This window comes from Amblyomma mixtum, chromosome 8, assembly GCF_055824585.1.
Source record: "Amblyomma mixtum isolate Tamu chromosome 8, ASM5582458v1, whole genome shotgun sequence".
In the NCBI taxonomy this organism is placed as follows: Eukaryota; Metazoa; Arthropoda; class Arachnida; order Ixodida; family Ixodidae; genus Amblyomma; species Amblyomma mixtum.
Genome location: NC_143019.1, coordinates 68,333,897 through 68,352,109, shown reverse-complemented (window position 1 = coordinate 68,352,109; position 18,213 = coordinate 68,333,897). Strand labels below are relative to the sequence as shown.

The 18,213-nt window shown below is 50.7% G+C and overlaps 1 protein-coding gene across 1 annotated transcript in view; it reads left to right on the top strand.

Annotated features, from left to right (window-relative positions):
* The window catches only part of LOC149332856 (uncharacterized), a 51,893-nt gene extending 35,374 nt beyond the window's left edge, over positions 1–16,519 (top strand). Inside the window, exon 3 of the mRNA XM_089557570.1 lies at positions 16,218–16,519. Coding sequence (XP_089413696.1) covers positions 16,218–16,424 — 207 coding nt within the window. The 3' untranslated portion in view covers positions 16,425–16,519. The remainder of the gene's footprint in view (positions 1–16,217) is intronic.
* Positions 16,520–18,213: the final 1,694 nt, after the last annotated feature.

Sequence of the window (18,213 nt, the reverse complement as noted above, 5' to 3'; positions counted from 1 at the left end):
TCTCCTACCTCTACTGCTTCCAATTCGAGCTCGGCCGCTCTTCTTCTTCTTCCTGTGGCTCTGTTGCAAATGGTTTCCATGGTAATGACGCATGCGTAGAAATGGCCTTTTCCAGGCACCGCGAAGTACGCCGCTTATACGGAACGAATTCTGTACCGCGAGGCTTAATTTTCTCCTGACTCTACCGCTTCCATTTTGAGTATGGCCGCTCTTCTTCCTGCGGCTCCGGCGCAACTGGTTGCCATAGTAACTGATTCCATTTTGAGCACGGCCGCAGTTCTTCTTCCTGTTTCTGCGGCGCAACTGGTTGCTATGGTAACGACACATGCGCAGTAGTGGACTTTTGGATGCACCGCACCGCGAAATGCGCTTCTGCTAGCCTAGTGTAGTAGGTTTGGTTACAAAACATGTATATTTCTGAGGTCTGCACAGGCTCCTGGTTTTGTAACAAAGATAATCACTTAAAGTTTATTACAAAATAACTTTCTTAAGTGCGCCAAGAATACTTGTGTTTTATCTCGCTGCAGCTCACGTATGAAGCTAGATGAGAAATTGCAGGATTGGTGGGTGGAACGGCGGCCACCCGCTGCCTCAGCTCGCCGCCTACTAGCTTCCATCATCCGCGATAGCTGGAATGTTTATTCAGCATGTACTCTTTTTCCTCTCAGCTTTTGATATTACAGTGTCTCTTCAAAATTTAGTTTTTTAATTGCGAAATTTTCATTTCAAACTAAAGGCTTGCACCACATATCCTAAAAAGGACGCCTACAATGTTAGTTTGGACAAGGAAGCTCAAGCTTTGGTGGCGTACAGGAGCGGCGGTCTCGCAACAACGCTGACGTTCGACAACAGTCAGACATACCGGCAGAAGGTGGGTGTCAAAGTTTCAGCACTTTGCACTCTCCTGTCGATGCGAGGCCATTGCATGCGTGCAGGGGTATATATAACGTTTACGTTTTAGGTTCTCCGTAAACGTCGATTTCTTTAAGGAAAGTCCCTTATTTGTTGGTACTTGCGTCGGCAGTGATGTTTCACTACGTCTCATGCGAAGCGCTGTGGGCGCACTGACCCACTTTCCTTAGGGAGTGCGCAGGACGAGGATATTGAGAGTCGCTTAAGTGATTGTGTGCTAGCCTCATGCAGTGAACGCGTACATGGCTGGAAGTTTTCTGGGCGGTAAGGAAATTTTTAAGCAGTGAAGCTGTTTAAAAAGAACTTAATATTTTAATGCGTATAGAGAAAATTGTAATCAGTGCTTTAATTTGTGGAAAGTAAATCTTTTCAAAAAATTTCTGAGGCTCCGATTATAAATTCAGCCAATATATTTCTTCGCAACATGTCAATCGCTCATAATTTAGCCCGTTCTTCTAGAAAGAGCACCTTTTTTTATCTCCTCTTCCTCATTTTGCACTGAAAATATATTCCATTTACAGACCAAAATTATTTTGGGTATCACAAGAGCCAAACATTCGGCTACCATGCAGCGCAACTTCACCTTTACACCTCTGCTGAAATATATCAGGCAGTAGTATTTATTTCGATTGCTACGCCTATTTTAATGTCGCTGCATACTTTCCTTCATCACTTCGGTCTGTAAAATGTGCAGCATCGCCACAAATCAAAGTATAACGACACAGCTAATGTAACCATTTCACATTTTTGTAGCCGAAAGCTTAGTGGTATATGATAAGGTAGTGGCGTGGGCAACAATAGAAGCGCAATTTAAAGACGTTCTGGGATAGCGAATGTAGAAAACATTGCCGACGATTACGTTACTCCCAAAATTGAAATTAAAGCACAGCTCGTCAGCTGTTGTAGCTCTTTGATGGGTTGATCGAAAGAATCCGACCAAGACATGCATGTACACTTTAAAATTTCACCAGCGCTGCGACTAGGAACAAGAACAGAGAAGGAAGACAAGGACAAGCGCTACTAACAACTGAAAGTTTATTTGAAAAAACACAGATTATATGCACACAACTGACAACCCAAAGCGCCTGCGCTTTCCGCAAAAAGCACGCAAAAGAAAGTTAAGAATCTAGATACAAAATTTCACATTCATGTAAGTTTACAGATGGTGTGCTAACGCACGTGTCGCTGTTCTTGTGAATGTGATAGGCTTCACACAACTCTCTAGTCAGCTGATCTGGATGTCTGAATTTAATCTTTGCCCTGTTAAGCAGTGGAAAGCATACTTTTTTATTAGACACATCGGGTTTGTTCAGATGCCAATCTCTGAAATGAAGGGACAGATTTGATGAAGGAGCACCATTCAAAGAGGTTTTATGCTGACGTAAGCGTGTATTTATGCATTTCCCGGTTTGCCCAATGTAATTCTTGCCGCATTTAAAAGGTATGTCATATACCACTCCCTCTGCACATGGCACAAAGGGTGATTCATGATTCACCTGGCATGCATTTTTTCTTTTGCCTCTTATTTGCTTATGTTCCCGGGCTCTTTTGTCAACAATAGCACAAACCTTGCCTAGTTTATTAGGGACCGAAAAGAGCACTTTAACCCCATATCTAGTGCCAACCTGCTTAAGCCTATGGGATAACAGATGAATGTAGGGTATTACCGCATACTTCGTTCTATCATTACCGGAATTTTCCTGTGCTTGATGTCTACCAAACGACTTCATCTTCTTCAGGATCTTGTTGCTAGCAAGCGCTATCACATCTTTGGGGAAGCCCGCTGACCTTAGCCTTTTAACCTGCTTATCGAAACAGCTGCCTAAAGTATGAATACATGATTTAGTAAGTGCAGATCCTAAACAAGACACTGCTACGCCGCATTTAACTATTTTCGAATGCCCAGGCTGATAATTTAGCAAAGGCTTTTCCGACCGCTGTAGGAAGGACCAACAAACATGATTCACCTTTTTCTCCAATCTAATATCCAAGAATTGTAGCTGATTTTCTTCCGGTAATTCAAAAGTAAATTTCTTTGGGTCGTCCGTTGTGTGCATATAATCTGTGTTTTTTCAAATAAACTTTCAGTTGTTAGTAGCGCTTCTCCTTGTCTTCCTTCTCTGTTCTTGTTCCTAGTCGCAGCGCTGGTGAAATTTTAAAGATGTACCAACTAGCTCAAACCACCATTTTGCTCCAGTGCATGTACACTTATAGGTAACTTATTAATTTCGCACATATTCCCCCTTCAAAACTCTCCATTCACATGCTGCACCAATGCCTGGTTCTCAAAGACGAGGTCTATGCATTTCGCGAGGTTGTCACAGCCGTGGCAGGCATTACGAACGAAGGGAACGGAATGCTCTGCCGCATGTGGTAAGAAATTCCCGATCGTCTTTATACCTACAATAAAGTCCCCGCCCACCCCGCCACCCTAGCAGGTGGCAGTTAATGGTTGATCACGAGATTTCGCTCACAGGTATCAGCATTAACGCATGCAGCCCACATCTCTCTCTCTCATTACCCCACGTACCTATAAGCGCGATTCAGGCGTCCACTGACCCAGGGAGCAAGTTATGCGCACTTGCTTTCGTTAAAGAACCCCAGGTGGTCGAAATTTCCGGAGCCCTCCACTACGGCGTCTCTCATAGTTTTAGTCGCTTTGGGACGTTAAAACCCATAAACCAAACCAAACAAACCTTTCCTTAGAATGGTCGGAGTGTAAAACGTTGTTAACGCCAACGCCAATAAACGCTGACGACCTATGGCTTCAGCGCCGCGTTTCTGGCGCAAAATTGTCAATGCCAACGCATACAGAGCACATCTGTCACTACCGCCACGTAGCTTAAAGCACGACTGAGGTGCCCCCTGTTCCAAGAGGGCAGTTATGCGCCTTCCCTCTGCTTTCCATGCTCCCGCTATATTAGTTTCGACGTCAAAGCGTGGTTAAGCTGTCCACTGCTGGTTACGAGGAACAACGGCGACGCCGCGAAACGCGGGCACGGGCGCCAAAGAGCTGCGCTTTAAAGCAGCGTGCAGCCCCGGCTGCGAATCAGGTCACGATGGACAATGGCGACGGCCATGCCGAGAAACGCAAAAACGATGAGAACGCAGAGCGATCTGAAATCGAACCGAGGTCTTTGAGATTTGCAGGCGAGCAAGCGAAGAAAACGCTATGAATGCTTTTAGAGCGCAGCTCTCTGGCGCCCGTTTCTTCGTTTCGCGGCGTCGCCATCGCCGTTGTAACCAGCAGTGGGCACACTAGCCATGCTTTCAGCTGCGAAACCAATATAGCGGAATCATGGAAAGCAGAGGGAAGGCGCATAACTGCCGTCTTGGTAACAGTGGACACCTCAGTCGAGCTTTAAGCTACGTGGCGGTAGTGACAGATATGCGCTGCATGCGTTGGCAATGACAACGTTGTGCCAGTTTAAGGAAATGAAGTGCGCATAAGTGGCTCCCTGGGTCTGTGAACACCTGAATCGCGCTTATAGATACGTGAGGTGATGCGAGAGAGATATGTGGGCTGCAGGCATTGACAACATTGTTCCAGAAACGCGCCACTGAAGCCATAGGTCGTCGGCGTTCATTGGCTTTGGCGTTGACAACGTTTTACACTCCGATGATTCTAAGAAAATGAAGTGCGCATAACTTGCTCCCTGGGTCAGTGGACGCCTGAATCGCACTTGTAGTTACTAGGGGTGATGGGAGAGATGTGCGCTGAATGCTTTAGCGCTGACAACGGTGAGAGAACTCTCGCGATCAACCATTAACTGCCACCTTCCAGGGTGGCAGGGTGGGTGGGGACATTGCTGTAGATATTGCCACCGTACGAACCATTCAGTGGCGCCGAACCGCGGCCGAACTGTTTAAGCTTGGATTTGCCAAGCCTTGGGCACTCGAGGTGCTCGAAGAACGTCTTCTTCCTCGCTCGAGCTGCCTGCTGGCTGGCACGCCCACCTCGTCGACTTAGAACCTGGTCTGTTTCTTGAACCGTTTGTCGGTGACATATATGGTGGAGCAGCTGGGTAGCGTCCCATGTACTCTGACTGCGAGGACTCTCTCGACACCTGTTCTCCACGCGTGGACACAACACCCGTCCACAAAGCGAGCCGCCGCCTGCAAGGCCTACAACCAGAGTTCGGCCAACTGACAGCGCCGGTAAGAGCGGTAAGAGCCATGAGATCAACCGTGGCTAGCCAGACAACAAAGCGTTCCGGAAATGCCCCGCCATTCGTCCTTCACACACCTCGGTCGCCGCCACCGTTCCACGGGGACAGGTTCGAGGACGTAGAAGACTGGTTGGCCAGTTTTGACCGAGTGGCGGGCTTCAACGAATGGGACGGCGAGCGCAAGTTGCGCAACGTATACTTTGCGCTGCAGGACTCGGCCAAAACATGGTTCGAGAACCACGAAGGTTCCTTTACCACCTGGGAGGCTTTTCGCCGAGAACTCCTAGCGACGTTTACTACGAGCGAAAGAAAAGAAAAGGCTGAAATCGCTCTGCACTCGAGGTCCCAGCACTCCAACGAGAGCGTCGCGATGTTCATCGAGGACATGACGCGACTGTTCAATCGCGCCGACCCTGCTATGCCAGAGGCGAAGAAGGTGCGCCACTGAATGCGCGGCGTAAAAGAACAGCTATTTGCCGGACTGGTCCGTGACCCGCCAAGAACAGTGGCCGACTTCACAAGGGAGGCAACGAGTATCGAGCGCTCTCTGCAGGAACGGGGCGCGCACTACGGACGTGAGGCTACCGTAGCAGCCGCTTCCCAGTACACGCCTACGTCGCTGCCCTCCGAGGAGCTTCGGGAGCTTGTAAGAAGCGTTGTGCGCGAGGAATTGGCGAAACTTCGTTTTGAAGCTCCACAGGCCAATGTCGCTGCCGTATCCGACATGGTCCGTGACGAAATCCGACGAGCTGTGCAGCCGCCCCCAGCTCCACACCCGGCGCCCTCTGTTATGACGTACAGCGAGGCACTACGAATTCCTGGGCCAGCGAGGCAAGCCTTTTCCCCCGTCGTTCCCATGCCAGTGCCATCTCTGCAGTACCCGAGCGCAGCAGGACCATTTGTGCCGCCGGAGTACAGGCCCCCCCATGAGCAAAGCCCACGTGTGGCGAACGCCAAACAATCGGCCGCTCTGTTACCACTGCGGGGAGCCCGGCCACATCCTCCGTCACTGCCCCTACCGGAGAATGGGTTTAAGGGGGTTTTCACCTGACGCACCTCGACCGAGCTACGGTGAAAGACCACGGGATATCGAGCTGTACCTGGCTGATAACGTGCAGTCCTCGACCCCGCAGCGGCGTCAGTCCCGATCGCCATCCCCAAGGCGGTTCTCTTCGCCCGGCAGCCCGTCGTCCTCTGGCCAGTTCAGAGGTAGAGGTGCGTCCCCACATCGGGAAAACTGAAGACGGCGTCCTCCGGGGGTAGGGCCGCCGCTACTGAACCGTATCAAGAGCCTCAATTCGAAGATTCGCCGCGACGCTCCGACCAACGACGACCTGACCCGAAGACCTCAACGACGCGCTGCGACCGACTGGTTTCTGCCGAAATTCCGGTATCCGCCGACAACCACGACGTTACCGCCCTAGTGGATACCGGCGCCGATTTTCCTGTAATGAGCAGTCGGTTAGCCATGGCCCTGAGGAAGGTTCTGACCCCTTGGTCTGGGCCGCAGATCCGGACAGCTGGTGGCCACGTCGTAACTCCGATCGGTGTCTGCACTTCACGAATCCAGATCCGCGGAGTTACTTTCCCTGGTTGCTTTGCTGTGTTACCCGAGTGCTCCAAGGACCTCATACTCGGTTTGGATTTTCTTCGGGAGTACGGTGCCGTTATCAATCTGCAGGAGCTAATCGTGTCGTTTTCCACCCAAGGCCCTGTCGACGACGATACTGAGCCACGCAGGGCTACGCTGTGCGTCTGTGACGACCAGGTAGTAATCCCGTCAAGAGCCAGCATGTTTGTTACCGTAGAGTGCGATAACAGCCCCAGCACTCGTGGCATCGCTGAAACCAACATCTCACTGCTCCTTGGTCGGCAAGTCTGTGTAGCTCGCGGAATTATTGAATTGAACAGTGGGCGAACCGAACTTCTGGCGACCAATTTTGGTTCTGCGCCTCAGTGTTTGCCTGGCAAAACAGCTATTGCGTATTTCGAAGAACTTTGTGAATTCGCAGGACAGCACGCGTTGTCCGAAATCCCGGCGTCAGTGGAGGCACCGACCACTCCCATCAAGACCGACGTGAACCCGAACCTCCCGTCTCATCAGAAACGCTGCCTGGAGAGCATTATCGAATCTTTCCGCGACTGTTTTGCATCGACCTCTAAAGTTAGGCAGACTCCGCTCACAAAGCATCGCATTATTGTTGACGCAAACTAGCGACCGTTATACCAGCCGCCTTATCGGGTCTCTTCGAAGGAACGTGACGCTATTCGCCGACAAGTTCAAGAAATGCTCCAGGACGACGTGATACAGCCGTCGACGAGCCCGTGGGCATCGCCTGTTGTTCTTGTGGCGAAGAATGATGCAACCCTACGGTTCTGTGTTGATTACAGGCGTCTAAATAAAGTTACCAAAGGACGTTTATCCTCTGCCGCGGATTGATGAGTCCCTGGACCGGCTACGCCACGCCACGTATTTCTCGTCACTAGATTAACGTAGTGGCTATTGGCAGATCGAGGTGGATGAGCGCGACCGGGAAAAGACCGCCTTTATTACACCGGATAGTCTGTACGAATTCCGGGTGCTCCCTTTCGGACTGTGCTCGGCTCCTGCCACCTTCCAGCGGATGATGGACACCGTGCTTGCCGACCTAAAATGCCAGTCCTGCCTCGTCTACCTGGATGACGTTGTCATCTTCTCCGCTACGTTCGAAGAGCACGTGAGGCGCCTGCGTGCCGTGTTCGCCGCAATTCGTTCGGCCGGTCTTTCCCTCAAGCCCGAAAAGTGTCACTTCGCTTTCCAGGAGTTGAAGTTTCTGGGCCACATCGTGAGCGCTAAGGGAGTAAGCCCTGATCCCGATAAGACAGCCGCCGTCGCTGCTTTTCCCATGCCAACCGATAAGCGAAGTGTGCGCCGCTTTCTGGGCATCTGCGCCTATTATCGGCGTTTTGTGCGGCACTTCTCCCAGATTGCTGAGCCCCTCATCCGCCTCTCGAAAGATGCCGAACCGTTCTTCTGGGGCCAGGAGCAACAACAGGCCTTCGAAGACCTCCGCACTCGTCTCCAAAGTACGCCCATCCTTGGCCACTTCGACGAGTCAGCCGACACTGAACTGCACACAGACGCCAGCAACATCGGCCTCGGTGCGGTCCTTGTGCAGTGGCAAGATGGTATCGAACGCGTAATCGCCTACGCAAGCCGCACCTTGTCACGCTCGGAGGCAAACTATTCCACCACTGAAAAGGAATGCCTGGCAATTGTGTGGGCAGTGACCAAATTTCGCCCGTACTTATACGGCCGCCCTTTTAGAGTCGTCAAGATAAAGACAAACAGGAAATTCTTACCACTTATGCGGGAGAGCATCCCATTCCTCTCGCTCGTAACGCCTCCCACGGCTGCTACAAGCTCTGAAGTAGCTGCATAGGGCTCGTCTTCGAGAACCAGGCATTGGTGCAGCAAGTGCAGCATATACCCATCTATTTCTCCAACCACAAATGTTCCTTCATGACCATCAAGAACTTAGTGTAGTGTTCCTTGAAAAAGAAAAATGTGTAAAAAAAAGTAAATTGCAGACGATTACGTTACTTCTGGTGCGAAATTTGAGTGCAGCTCATGAGCGGCTTCAGCGTTTCGATAGCTTGAGGCAAAGAATTCGAGCAAGACATGTGTGTTCAATTACAGAGAAATTGTTATTTCTCACACATTCCTTCTTCTGGAAACACTGCAGTAACAATTCTTGATTGTAATGAAGGAAGCTTTGTGGTCGGAGAAATAGATGGATATACGCTTGACTTGCTGCACCAATGCCTGGTTCTCAACAACGAGGTGTGCGCAAGTATTTCGCGAGGTTGTCACAGCTGTGGGATGGTGGTGGTGAAAAATATTTTTCTATTAATTTTTTTAGAGAGAGATATTGGAGTAGAGCCCTATTGGCCCATTCCCCTCACAAAACAAGGTGGAGCCCCTATTCCGGGGACCCAGTGGCAAGCAGCGCCGCCCGCGTCTGTTCAACCAAGGCCTTTTGGGTCTTCAGGTCTTGACAGACAAGCAGGGCAGCCTCCCAGTCCTCTCTTGTGGGGTTGGGGTTGTGGGAGATAGATGAGTGAGATAGAAGGTGTCAGCCACCTCCCCATAGAACTGGCACGCGCCATCAAAGGATGGGTTGAAAGTTTAAGCACCGCTGGGCACAGTACAGTGGTAGCGAGAATTTTGATGAGGAGGCGCTCGTCAGCGCGATCCAGTCACTTACAAGGGGTCGGGTAGCGCCGGTGCTCCTCTTTGTAGTAATCGGTGATGCGTTTGAATGTAAGGGCCATATTTTCTGATTGGGAGTAGGCTTCTAAGGACAGGGAGATCGCGCGCGGAGTGATTGCGCGGGCAGCCTAATCGGCCAGTTCGTTTCGTTGGAGCCCCTGGTGACCGGGGGCCTAAATCAGGTTACGTGAAGTTGGATCTTCCCATCGGCAGCTATACCCCAGTATTAGCCAGACATACCTGCACTATGACTATGCGTACTGGGTATGCGTACTAGGCTATAGACACTAGGAATACTATGGCAACCAACAACCTGTGTATTACGTGGACGTTGCCAGCTGTGGTGGTGGTGGTGGAAACGTTTATTGCCAGTGATGTAAATCGTGGGGGCGAAGCCCCCTAAATGGCACTTATATGCCTCCTCAATGTGAGGAGGAGGCACCCTTACAACGCGAAGGATAGCCCCTGGAGCGCAATCCTTCTGTGAGCGCTGGAGATGATCCGGCGTGGTCTTGAGCGGACGAGCTGGTCAGAAGAGACTCCCAGTAAGACTCCGCCGCGGTTGGTGAGGGGGGATGAGGGAAAGTGGGGAATGTGAGGAGGGTGATTAAGAAGTTTCCTGGTTTGCCGCAAAGTTTGCATGATGACAGGAATTGGTCTGGGTATGGGGCATGCAGCAGTATTGGGTATGGAGCAGTCCGGGCTTGTAGTTGTCGCAAATGTGCAGCCTGCGCTATGGTGGGGGATGGAGCTGGGGGTGCGTATTCCCTTCGTTTGTCTCGGTAGTACGAGAGAACGTCACGGAAGGAGAGCAGGCGCTCCGAGGCTCGTAGGGGGTGGGGGGGCTCGACTCCTGTCCGGAATGTGAGACCTCTGGTTAGGAAACGAGCCTCCTCGTTGCCAGGGAGTCCAGCATGTGCTGGCGTCCAGATGAGGGTTATGAAGCGCCGTGGCTGCCAGAAACGTAGTAAACGAGCAGCGGTGCTGGATATAAAGCCCTTGGCAGATTTTAAAATGGCAGATTTGGAATCGGAGATAATTTCTGTGAAAGATTGTAGAAATGAGAGCAAGCGCGATGGCTGCCTCTTCTGCCTCTGCGGTCAAATTGGTAGTGATTGAGCTGGAGGTTAGAAGCTTTGCATTATTGTCGGCTACCTCCAGGGCCATACGGGAGCCTGTCGTATATTCCACTGCGTCCACATAGACCACCCCATGGTCCTCGCTATACTGTTTGTGGAGGGTCCGAGCCCTTGCTACTCTGCGTTCCCTGTCTCGCTCAGGGTGCATATTCTTGGGGATGGGGGTTACGTTGAGATTATAGCAGAGGGCAGCAGAAAGGGGGACCCCCTCGGTAGGCTCTGTAAATGTGGTCAGGCTCAACTGGGACAATGAAGTACGACCAGCCTCTGAGTTTTATAAACGGGATATTTGTGCCGTAAAGGTAGCTTCTTTGAGCTCCTCAAAGGTGTTGTGTACACCGAGTTTGAGGTGTCGGTCGTTGGATGTGCCGGGGGGAAGACGTAGAGCTGTTCTCGTGTAACTACGTAGGAGCGCATTTACCCGGTCTCTCTCCTTCTGTTTGAGAGGTAGGCCTGGAAGGGCATATGTGGTGCGGCTTATGATGTAAGCCTGGGTGAGGCGAGTCGTGTTTCGCTCGCGTAGGCCAGCCCTGCGGTTCGCTATGTGGGGAATCAGTCGAGTGGTGTGTTGAGCGTGTGCTTGAAGTGTCTTTATACTTCTCCGTGCGCACCGTGGGATTGCAGAACTAGGCCTAGCACGAGGATTTTGTGCACTAGTGGGATGGGATGGGTACCTAGGGTGAGGGAGATGGGTGCACTGACTGAGTCATGTTGTTTGGGCCGGTAGACAAAGAGCTCCGATTTTGAAGGGGAGCAGGTCAGGCCACTCTCCCGTACATATGCGTCGCTGGTGGTTAGTGCCAATTGTAGGTGTTCTTCTATTTAGGCATCACTGCCATGGTTTGCCCAGAAAGTGATGTCGTCAGCGTAGAGGCTGAAATGGATGTCGGGAATTTGAGCTAGCTGTTGAGGTAGGTGAAGAAGTGCTATGCTGAATAAAATAGGGGAGAGGACGGCTCCCTGGGGCGTACCTCGTGCTCCCAGCGTGATCCCTGGTAGGCTCTGGTCGCCGAAGATAAGCGTGGCTGTGCGCTGGCTGAGGAAGTCACGAATGTAGTTGCACATCCTGGCGCCGACTACCAGGGCCGTAAGGTTTTCTAGAATAGCTGTGTGTGTAACATTATCAAAAGCCTTAGTGAGATCCCTAAGATAGTTTTAGTGTCGGAGGTCGGTGAGTCGAAAATGTGATGTTTTAGCTGCAAGAAAACGTCCATTGCGGAAAGCTCTGGTCGAATTGCAAACATGCTAGTGGGCATGAGATTGTTGCTTTCTAGGTAATGGCAAAGCCTGCTCTGGAGTACATGCTTCATGAGTTTGCCAACAGAAGATGTGAGGGTGATGGGTCTGAGGTAAGAAGTGAGCAGAGGTTTGCCATGTTTGGGCATGAAGATGACTTTCGCCTGTTTCCATTGTGGTGGGAGGGTGCCCAGTTGCCAGCACTCATTGAAGTGTTCTGTAAGTGCAGCAATGGATTGTGCGTCGAGATTCCTGAAAGCCTTGTTATGTACCCCGTCTGGGTGGGGGCTGTGGATTGGTTAAGTGTCTGGAGTTCAGCCTGGACCTCTGCTTCTGTAATGGGTTGGTCAAGCTGGTCGTTAGTGGGGCCTCCATAATCAGGGTGGTTTGCAGGAGGGTATGTGGTGATGTATTAATTTCGAAGTTCTTGGAGGAGGTCTGGTGGAGGTATATCGGAAGTATGCATGAGCTTGGTGAGGGCGTGTCTCTGGGTAGTCTTAGACTGAGTGGAGTCTATTAAGTGCCTAAAGAGGTTCCAGGTCTGAGACAGACTCACATTGCCATCAAGCTTGTTGCAGATCGATTCCCAGTTTTGGCGTGAAATATTCGCTGCGTGTGTTTCTATCTCTTTGTTAAGGCGGGCTAGGCGACGCTTAAGTGTCCGGTTCCATCGCAGCCTTTCACAGCGTCGCTCTAGGCCTGTTTTGGCCTCCCATAAATGTAGGAGGAGGGAGTCAATTATGTCACTTGGGCAGACTTCGGGTATAGTACGAGTTACGGATCGGACATCGCTTTTTAGCTGCTCGGTCTATTCGATGATGTCCGTGATGGGGGCGAAGGTGCGCGCTGTTCTGCATGAGCGGAAAGAGTCCCACTTGGTGAGAGTGGAGCCTCTTGGAGGCGTGCGGTGTAGTTGAATGTGTAAGAGAATCTCGATGATGAAATGGTCGCTACCTAGATTCTCTTGTCTGTTGCACCATGTGGCGTGAGGGAGGCGATGTGCGAACGTGAGGTCTGGCGTGGTGTCTTTACAGAGACTGTTTCCCGTGCGTGTAGGAAAAGTAGGGTCTGTGAGCAGGGAGAGACCAGCCTGTTGCGCGGCTAACCATACCCGACGTCCTTTCGGTGTGTCGTGTGGGTAACCCCAGGCTGTATGTCGGGCGTTAAAGTCTCCCACGACGAGTAAGGGGCACTTGTTGGCTATACGCTTCGCAAGGGTAAACAGGCGTTCGATGTTACCTTGAAGGCTCTTAGGGTGGCTATGTAGGTTTAGGATGAAGATACTGTTCGCTCGAGCGTGTCGCAGCACAAGCTCAATTAGGTGATCAATGTCTTCAATCACTATGCAATAGGAGATGGTGGATATTGAACAACGAACCAGAAATGCTACCCGAGGGGGTGTGGGGGGGATGTGATCAGAACAGGGGCATAGCCGGGTAGAGTGATTGGGTTTAAGGTTCCTGCAGGGCAAGGATGTCGGGTCCTGTAGCGCAAGGCAGCATTTGGGGGATCACGTGATGTTTCTTACCAAATCCCTGGCAGTTCCACTGCCAGAGCGTAAGATTACGGATTGGAACTGCCATCATGACAATCCATAGAGGAGGTAACGGGGGGTTGGGAACCCTGAACTATGGCAGGGATAGAGTTGGCTTGTTCCTACGGTGCCTTGGGCCTCTTGCGTCTGCTTGGTGTGGGGTCACGCTTTGGGAGCCGGGACTCAAGATTGTTACAGCGATCAGAGAATCCTTGCGTTAGCATGTCGAATCGGTGGTTAAGAATAGCGTTGTCTTGTGTTTTGCGGATTACTGCGTCTTTGAGAGGTGTGCATTCCTCGTTGATGCGACTTATAGCATCCTGCAATTTGGCCTCAATGCGATCTGCAAATGTTTCAAGGAGGGTAGGTATGTTGTTTAGTGAGATAGATGCGGAGGGAGGGGGCGTTGTGCACGGAAGTGAATTTGTAAAGGGATCAGTGCCAGCCTCCGCTGCTAGCAAATCAGGAGAGGAAATAGGTTCGGGGTGTGTGGACGAGGTATGGGCGGTAGGCGGGCTGGGAGGCGGAGTTTGTGATGTGGTAGGAGTGGAGACAAATGAAATGGTAGAACCAGCGGCAAGAGCCCTTATCTGGGCTTCCAGCTTGCCGATATTTTGTCGAAGGGCGGCGGCATCGGCTCGGGCTGCTGTAGCTTCTGTTTTAGCCGCTGATGCCTCCTCCTGAGATTTTGCCAGGGCTTGTTGTAGACTGGGATGTGCTGTCACGGATGTCATGTGCCTGTGTGAAGAGGAAGAGGTGTCTAAGACTTTTTCAACAACACTGTCCAGGCTTGTTTTTTTTTGTTGGGCTGGGCTGGGTGAGTCCGGACAACAGGGGAAAATTGTCCCTGGATAGGACCAAGTCTGTGGGAGGCGTTACGAGGTTACGAGCGAGAGGAACGGGACGTTTTCCCGCATAAGTGTTGAGAAATTCCTGTCTGCCTTTATATCTACATTAAAGTTTCCACCCACCCTCGAACCCTGTGGGAGGCGTTACGAGGTTACGAGCGAGAGGAACGGGACGTTCTCCCGCATAAGTGTTGAGAAGTTCCTGTTTTTCTTTATATCTACATTAAAGTCTCCACCCACCCTCGCACTCTGGAAGGTGGCAGGTAATGGCTGATGGCGAGAATTCGCTCACCGTGTCAGCGCTCACGCTTGCACCCACACCCCTCTGTCTTAATCTCACGGACCTAATAGCGCGTTTCACGCGTCCACTGACCCAGAGAGCCAGTTATGCGCACTTCCTTTCCTTAAAATGATCGGAGCGTAAACTGTTGTCAATGCCAGTGCCAATGGACACAACGAACGCCGACGGTCTATGGCTTCAGCGCCGCGTTTCTGGCACAACGTTATCAGTGCCAACGCATGCAACGCTCATCTTTCACTACCGCCAGTAGCTTTAAGCACGATTGAGGTGTCCACTGTTCCAAGACGGCAATTATGCGCCTGTTATGCGCCTTCCCTCTGGTTCAGGTGCCCACCGAGATGTTGGGACAGATACTGCCCATTTCCTTTCCTCAAAAACCAATTTATCAACTTCACCCTCTGCTTCCCAAGCTCCCGCTCCATTGGTTTCGCGGCCTTGAGAGACAGAAACCGCGCGTTTCCTTTCCTCAAAAACTAATTTATCAATTTCACCCTGTGCTTTCCGAGCTCCGGCTTAGCTTAAAATGGTGTCACTGCTAGTTACAACGGACAACGGGGACGGCGACGCCGCGAAACGCAGAAACGGGCGCCAAAGCGCTGCCCTCTAATATAACTTTGCGGTGAACTCTAACACATATTCTGTCTTTCTAAATACCTTAAGGGTCGCTTTTTGAATAGTATCACAAGCAGTTGCACAATTAAGACGTTCCTGGCAGCATCGGGAGCGGCTTGGAGTGGCCGCCAGAGCGGCGGGTATAATGGATTTGACTATGGGCACAATAGACCCGAGGCCTAGTCTCTTTTCAGTTAGAATTCTCGCAAATGATCTTTCATCAACCCCACGTTCCCATGTCTGCATCGTTTCCTTTCCGTCCCTTGTGTTCCTTGTGCGCTATTGTTACATCATGAACGTCATCCAACTTGCCCAACTTTCGGCTTTCCTCAGCTTCCCGCCTGCACGGATAAGCAGTCGTAGAGAGACCGAAGTCTGCCTTTGGCGCTAGAGTGCTTTGCGGGCCCTTTTTTTCCCAAGGCTTGTCGCTGAGCATTTCTCGGGATAAATTCTCGGGAAAAGAGCCTTTCGTCTACCTCCCCTCTATGCTACATATGCACCTAACCAGCTCAGCAGATCTCGCTGCGCCGAAGCTGCTGCGCCCTGTGTTGCGTCATATGGCCGATCGCAGCCAACGGAGTATTAGTTTTCAACTCTAATTTCAGTATCGAGTCAAAGTGGACGCTATTCTTTTCAGGTTTAATTATGATGAGCCATATTTTAGGAAAGGTAGGAGCAATACGAATTTTCATTGAATATTTTTACCTTCAGCATGTATTTATGCCCTTAAAGTGCGCACACTTCTGGCAGTGGTTTCTCCGCTGTGTGCTCACGCAACCGTTCCAGATACCACCTTTATGGTACCGTGTGTGTTTCTTAATGAAAGCAGGAGTGAATGAAATCCGGCTGTACGCGAAAAGAACTTCTGCAGCTACTGAGCAATTTGTATTGTTTGTAAATGCGAGAGCATTACTTGCCGCTGAGTGTGTCGCTAAGTTGTTGCCAGCGGCTTAAAAATCAGCGTTCTGTCCGTGCAGTGCCTTACTTGAGCCATTTATGAAAGCAAATCGATCAGTTCTTGGAAGCTTCAATCCAGCCCCGTTTCATATGCCAGCAATAAATGCTGTGAAGGCAAGTGTTGTGTAGTTGTTTGTGCGCGCGCGTTTTTGGTGCGCTTATATTGCAACTAGCCTGATCTAGTAATATTACGGGTCCTTCTTTATGCTTATGGCAGAACCACTCACCCCTTTTCTCGCACGCTGACACCAACGCAGCTGTGCGACGCCAAGTTTAACCTGACCGACACCGTGTTCACCGTCGCCGCAGACCACGTGAACTTCGATAGCGATGCTGCCGCGTGCCCGACTTCGCTGCTCGAGGGAAACTACTCGAGGACGGCTATGATCAAGAAGCTCGGCCTCTTCCTGACGGACGAATACACGAACTCGTCCAAACACGCGACCTGCCTCACAGTCTCCTGAACTGAAACTTAGTCTTCAAGCTTTGCAGAGAGATTTTACTGTAATATTTTCTTGCCTTTGTTAGCAAGCTGTGCTACCGTTACAGCATTGCTATAGGCCGCATGTATCACTGAAATAATAAATAATGAACCAGCTAAATGTCTGTTGCTTTTAATTTTTCGTGTTATGTGCCGATTAATTTACAGTTTTTGTGGTTACTTCTCGCCAAGTTTTTAGTTTTGAAAGGTTTTCTCTTTATTTTATGCATATTTGTATGACACCTTCCTCTCTATTTCAGCCATTAAATCATTCTCCTCTTCAGTAATACTCTGCCTGAAAAAATGTCGATGAACCGATGGATTCATCGCTTTCCTTAATCTTATTCGACCGATAATAGTTTCCGGGACATTTCACGCCTTAAACAGCGTAGTCTCACATTGGCACGGATGACCGCAAGCACAGACGCGCGTACGTGCTGTCGAACGCGCCAAACGTCTCGTGACTTGTCACTTCACACATGGCCCACGATTGACATGTCTCGTTAAGTGCGACGTCATAACTTCACAGAGAAAGCAGTCGACAACGCGCTGGCACGTGACGCAGGTATGGGGTAATACCTTCCTAACTGGACAACTACTTTCTCCCCATCCGGTGTTCTCGGCTTAGCCCGAAGTGCAGTTTCACTTTAGTGAAGCATGGATGAAACTGACGCATTCCTCTTGCCCTGACTCTGAGGACTGCGCGGCATTCACTTAAGAGGCAGCTATGGTGATTTGCTCACCACCCTGAGTTAAGGGTTGATTTATATTTATGATGGATTTCAGGTGAGCGTACTTCACTTATCACAATTCCGCTGCAACAAAAAATTAAAATCGTCATCAAATCCCCCGCACGGCGCCGGAACAACTCGCTAGCTTAATTCAGTGATGGCTACCCCCACTGGCTACTCCCACAGGGGCACCTTGCATCACAAGGTGATGGTGCTTGGCGCCACCACGGACCCTCAGCTCTCATACCGAAGCAGTAATCCGCACCGTGGCAGAGGTTATAAGGTGAAGGGTAGAAACCATGAACGTTGGCGGTAGGGGACATAGTGAAGCCCCGGCCGACGGGCTCCGCGTTTGTATACCTGGAGGGAGGCTCCAGGACCTTCTTGTTTCTATAAGGGTGAGGCACAAGCGACAGAATAGTAAACCTTAATCCATACACGCGGCATGAATTCTGAATCCCGCCCCCCCCCCCCCCCCTCAGCACAATGGCTGGAACCGGAAACGGTACCGCACTGAAAGAATGAGTTTCAACTCCGAAATCTCCTGAAAATTTCCCCCCGTTCCCGATAGTGCACGCTATTGAGCAACATGCTCCAGTGGCAGCGCAATCGTGTTCGCGATACAAAAAATGTGCGGCTTAGCGTGGTTAAGCCCGGTAATTGCGAAAGCAATATCCGTAGCTACGCCATGGTACAGCTCGTAGTGTAGCTGGTGGTGGTGCTTGTGGTTAGACTTGTGGTGATGCATCGGTTATGCAATCCAATGCAGTCCAATCCAAACCAATCCAATCCCATCCAATCCATCCCAATCCAATTAAATCCACTCCACTCCAATCCAATACAATCCAATCCAATCCAATCTATCTAATCTAATCCAATGTAATGCAATCAAGGTCAAATGAAGGTCAATGGTGGTCACCGCCGCGACGCGATGGTGGCCACCGGCCGCGGCACGATGGTGGTCACCGGCCGCGGCACGCAACAGCGTGAAAGTGCAAGTAGTATTGCAACGGCGTGAAAGTGCAAGTAGTATAGGGGAAG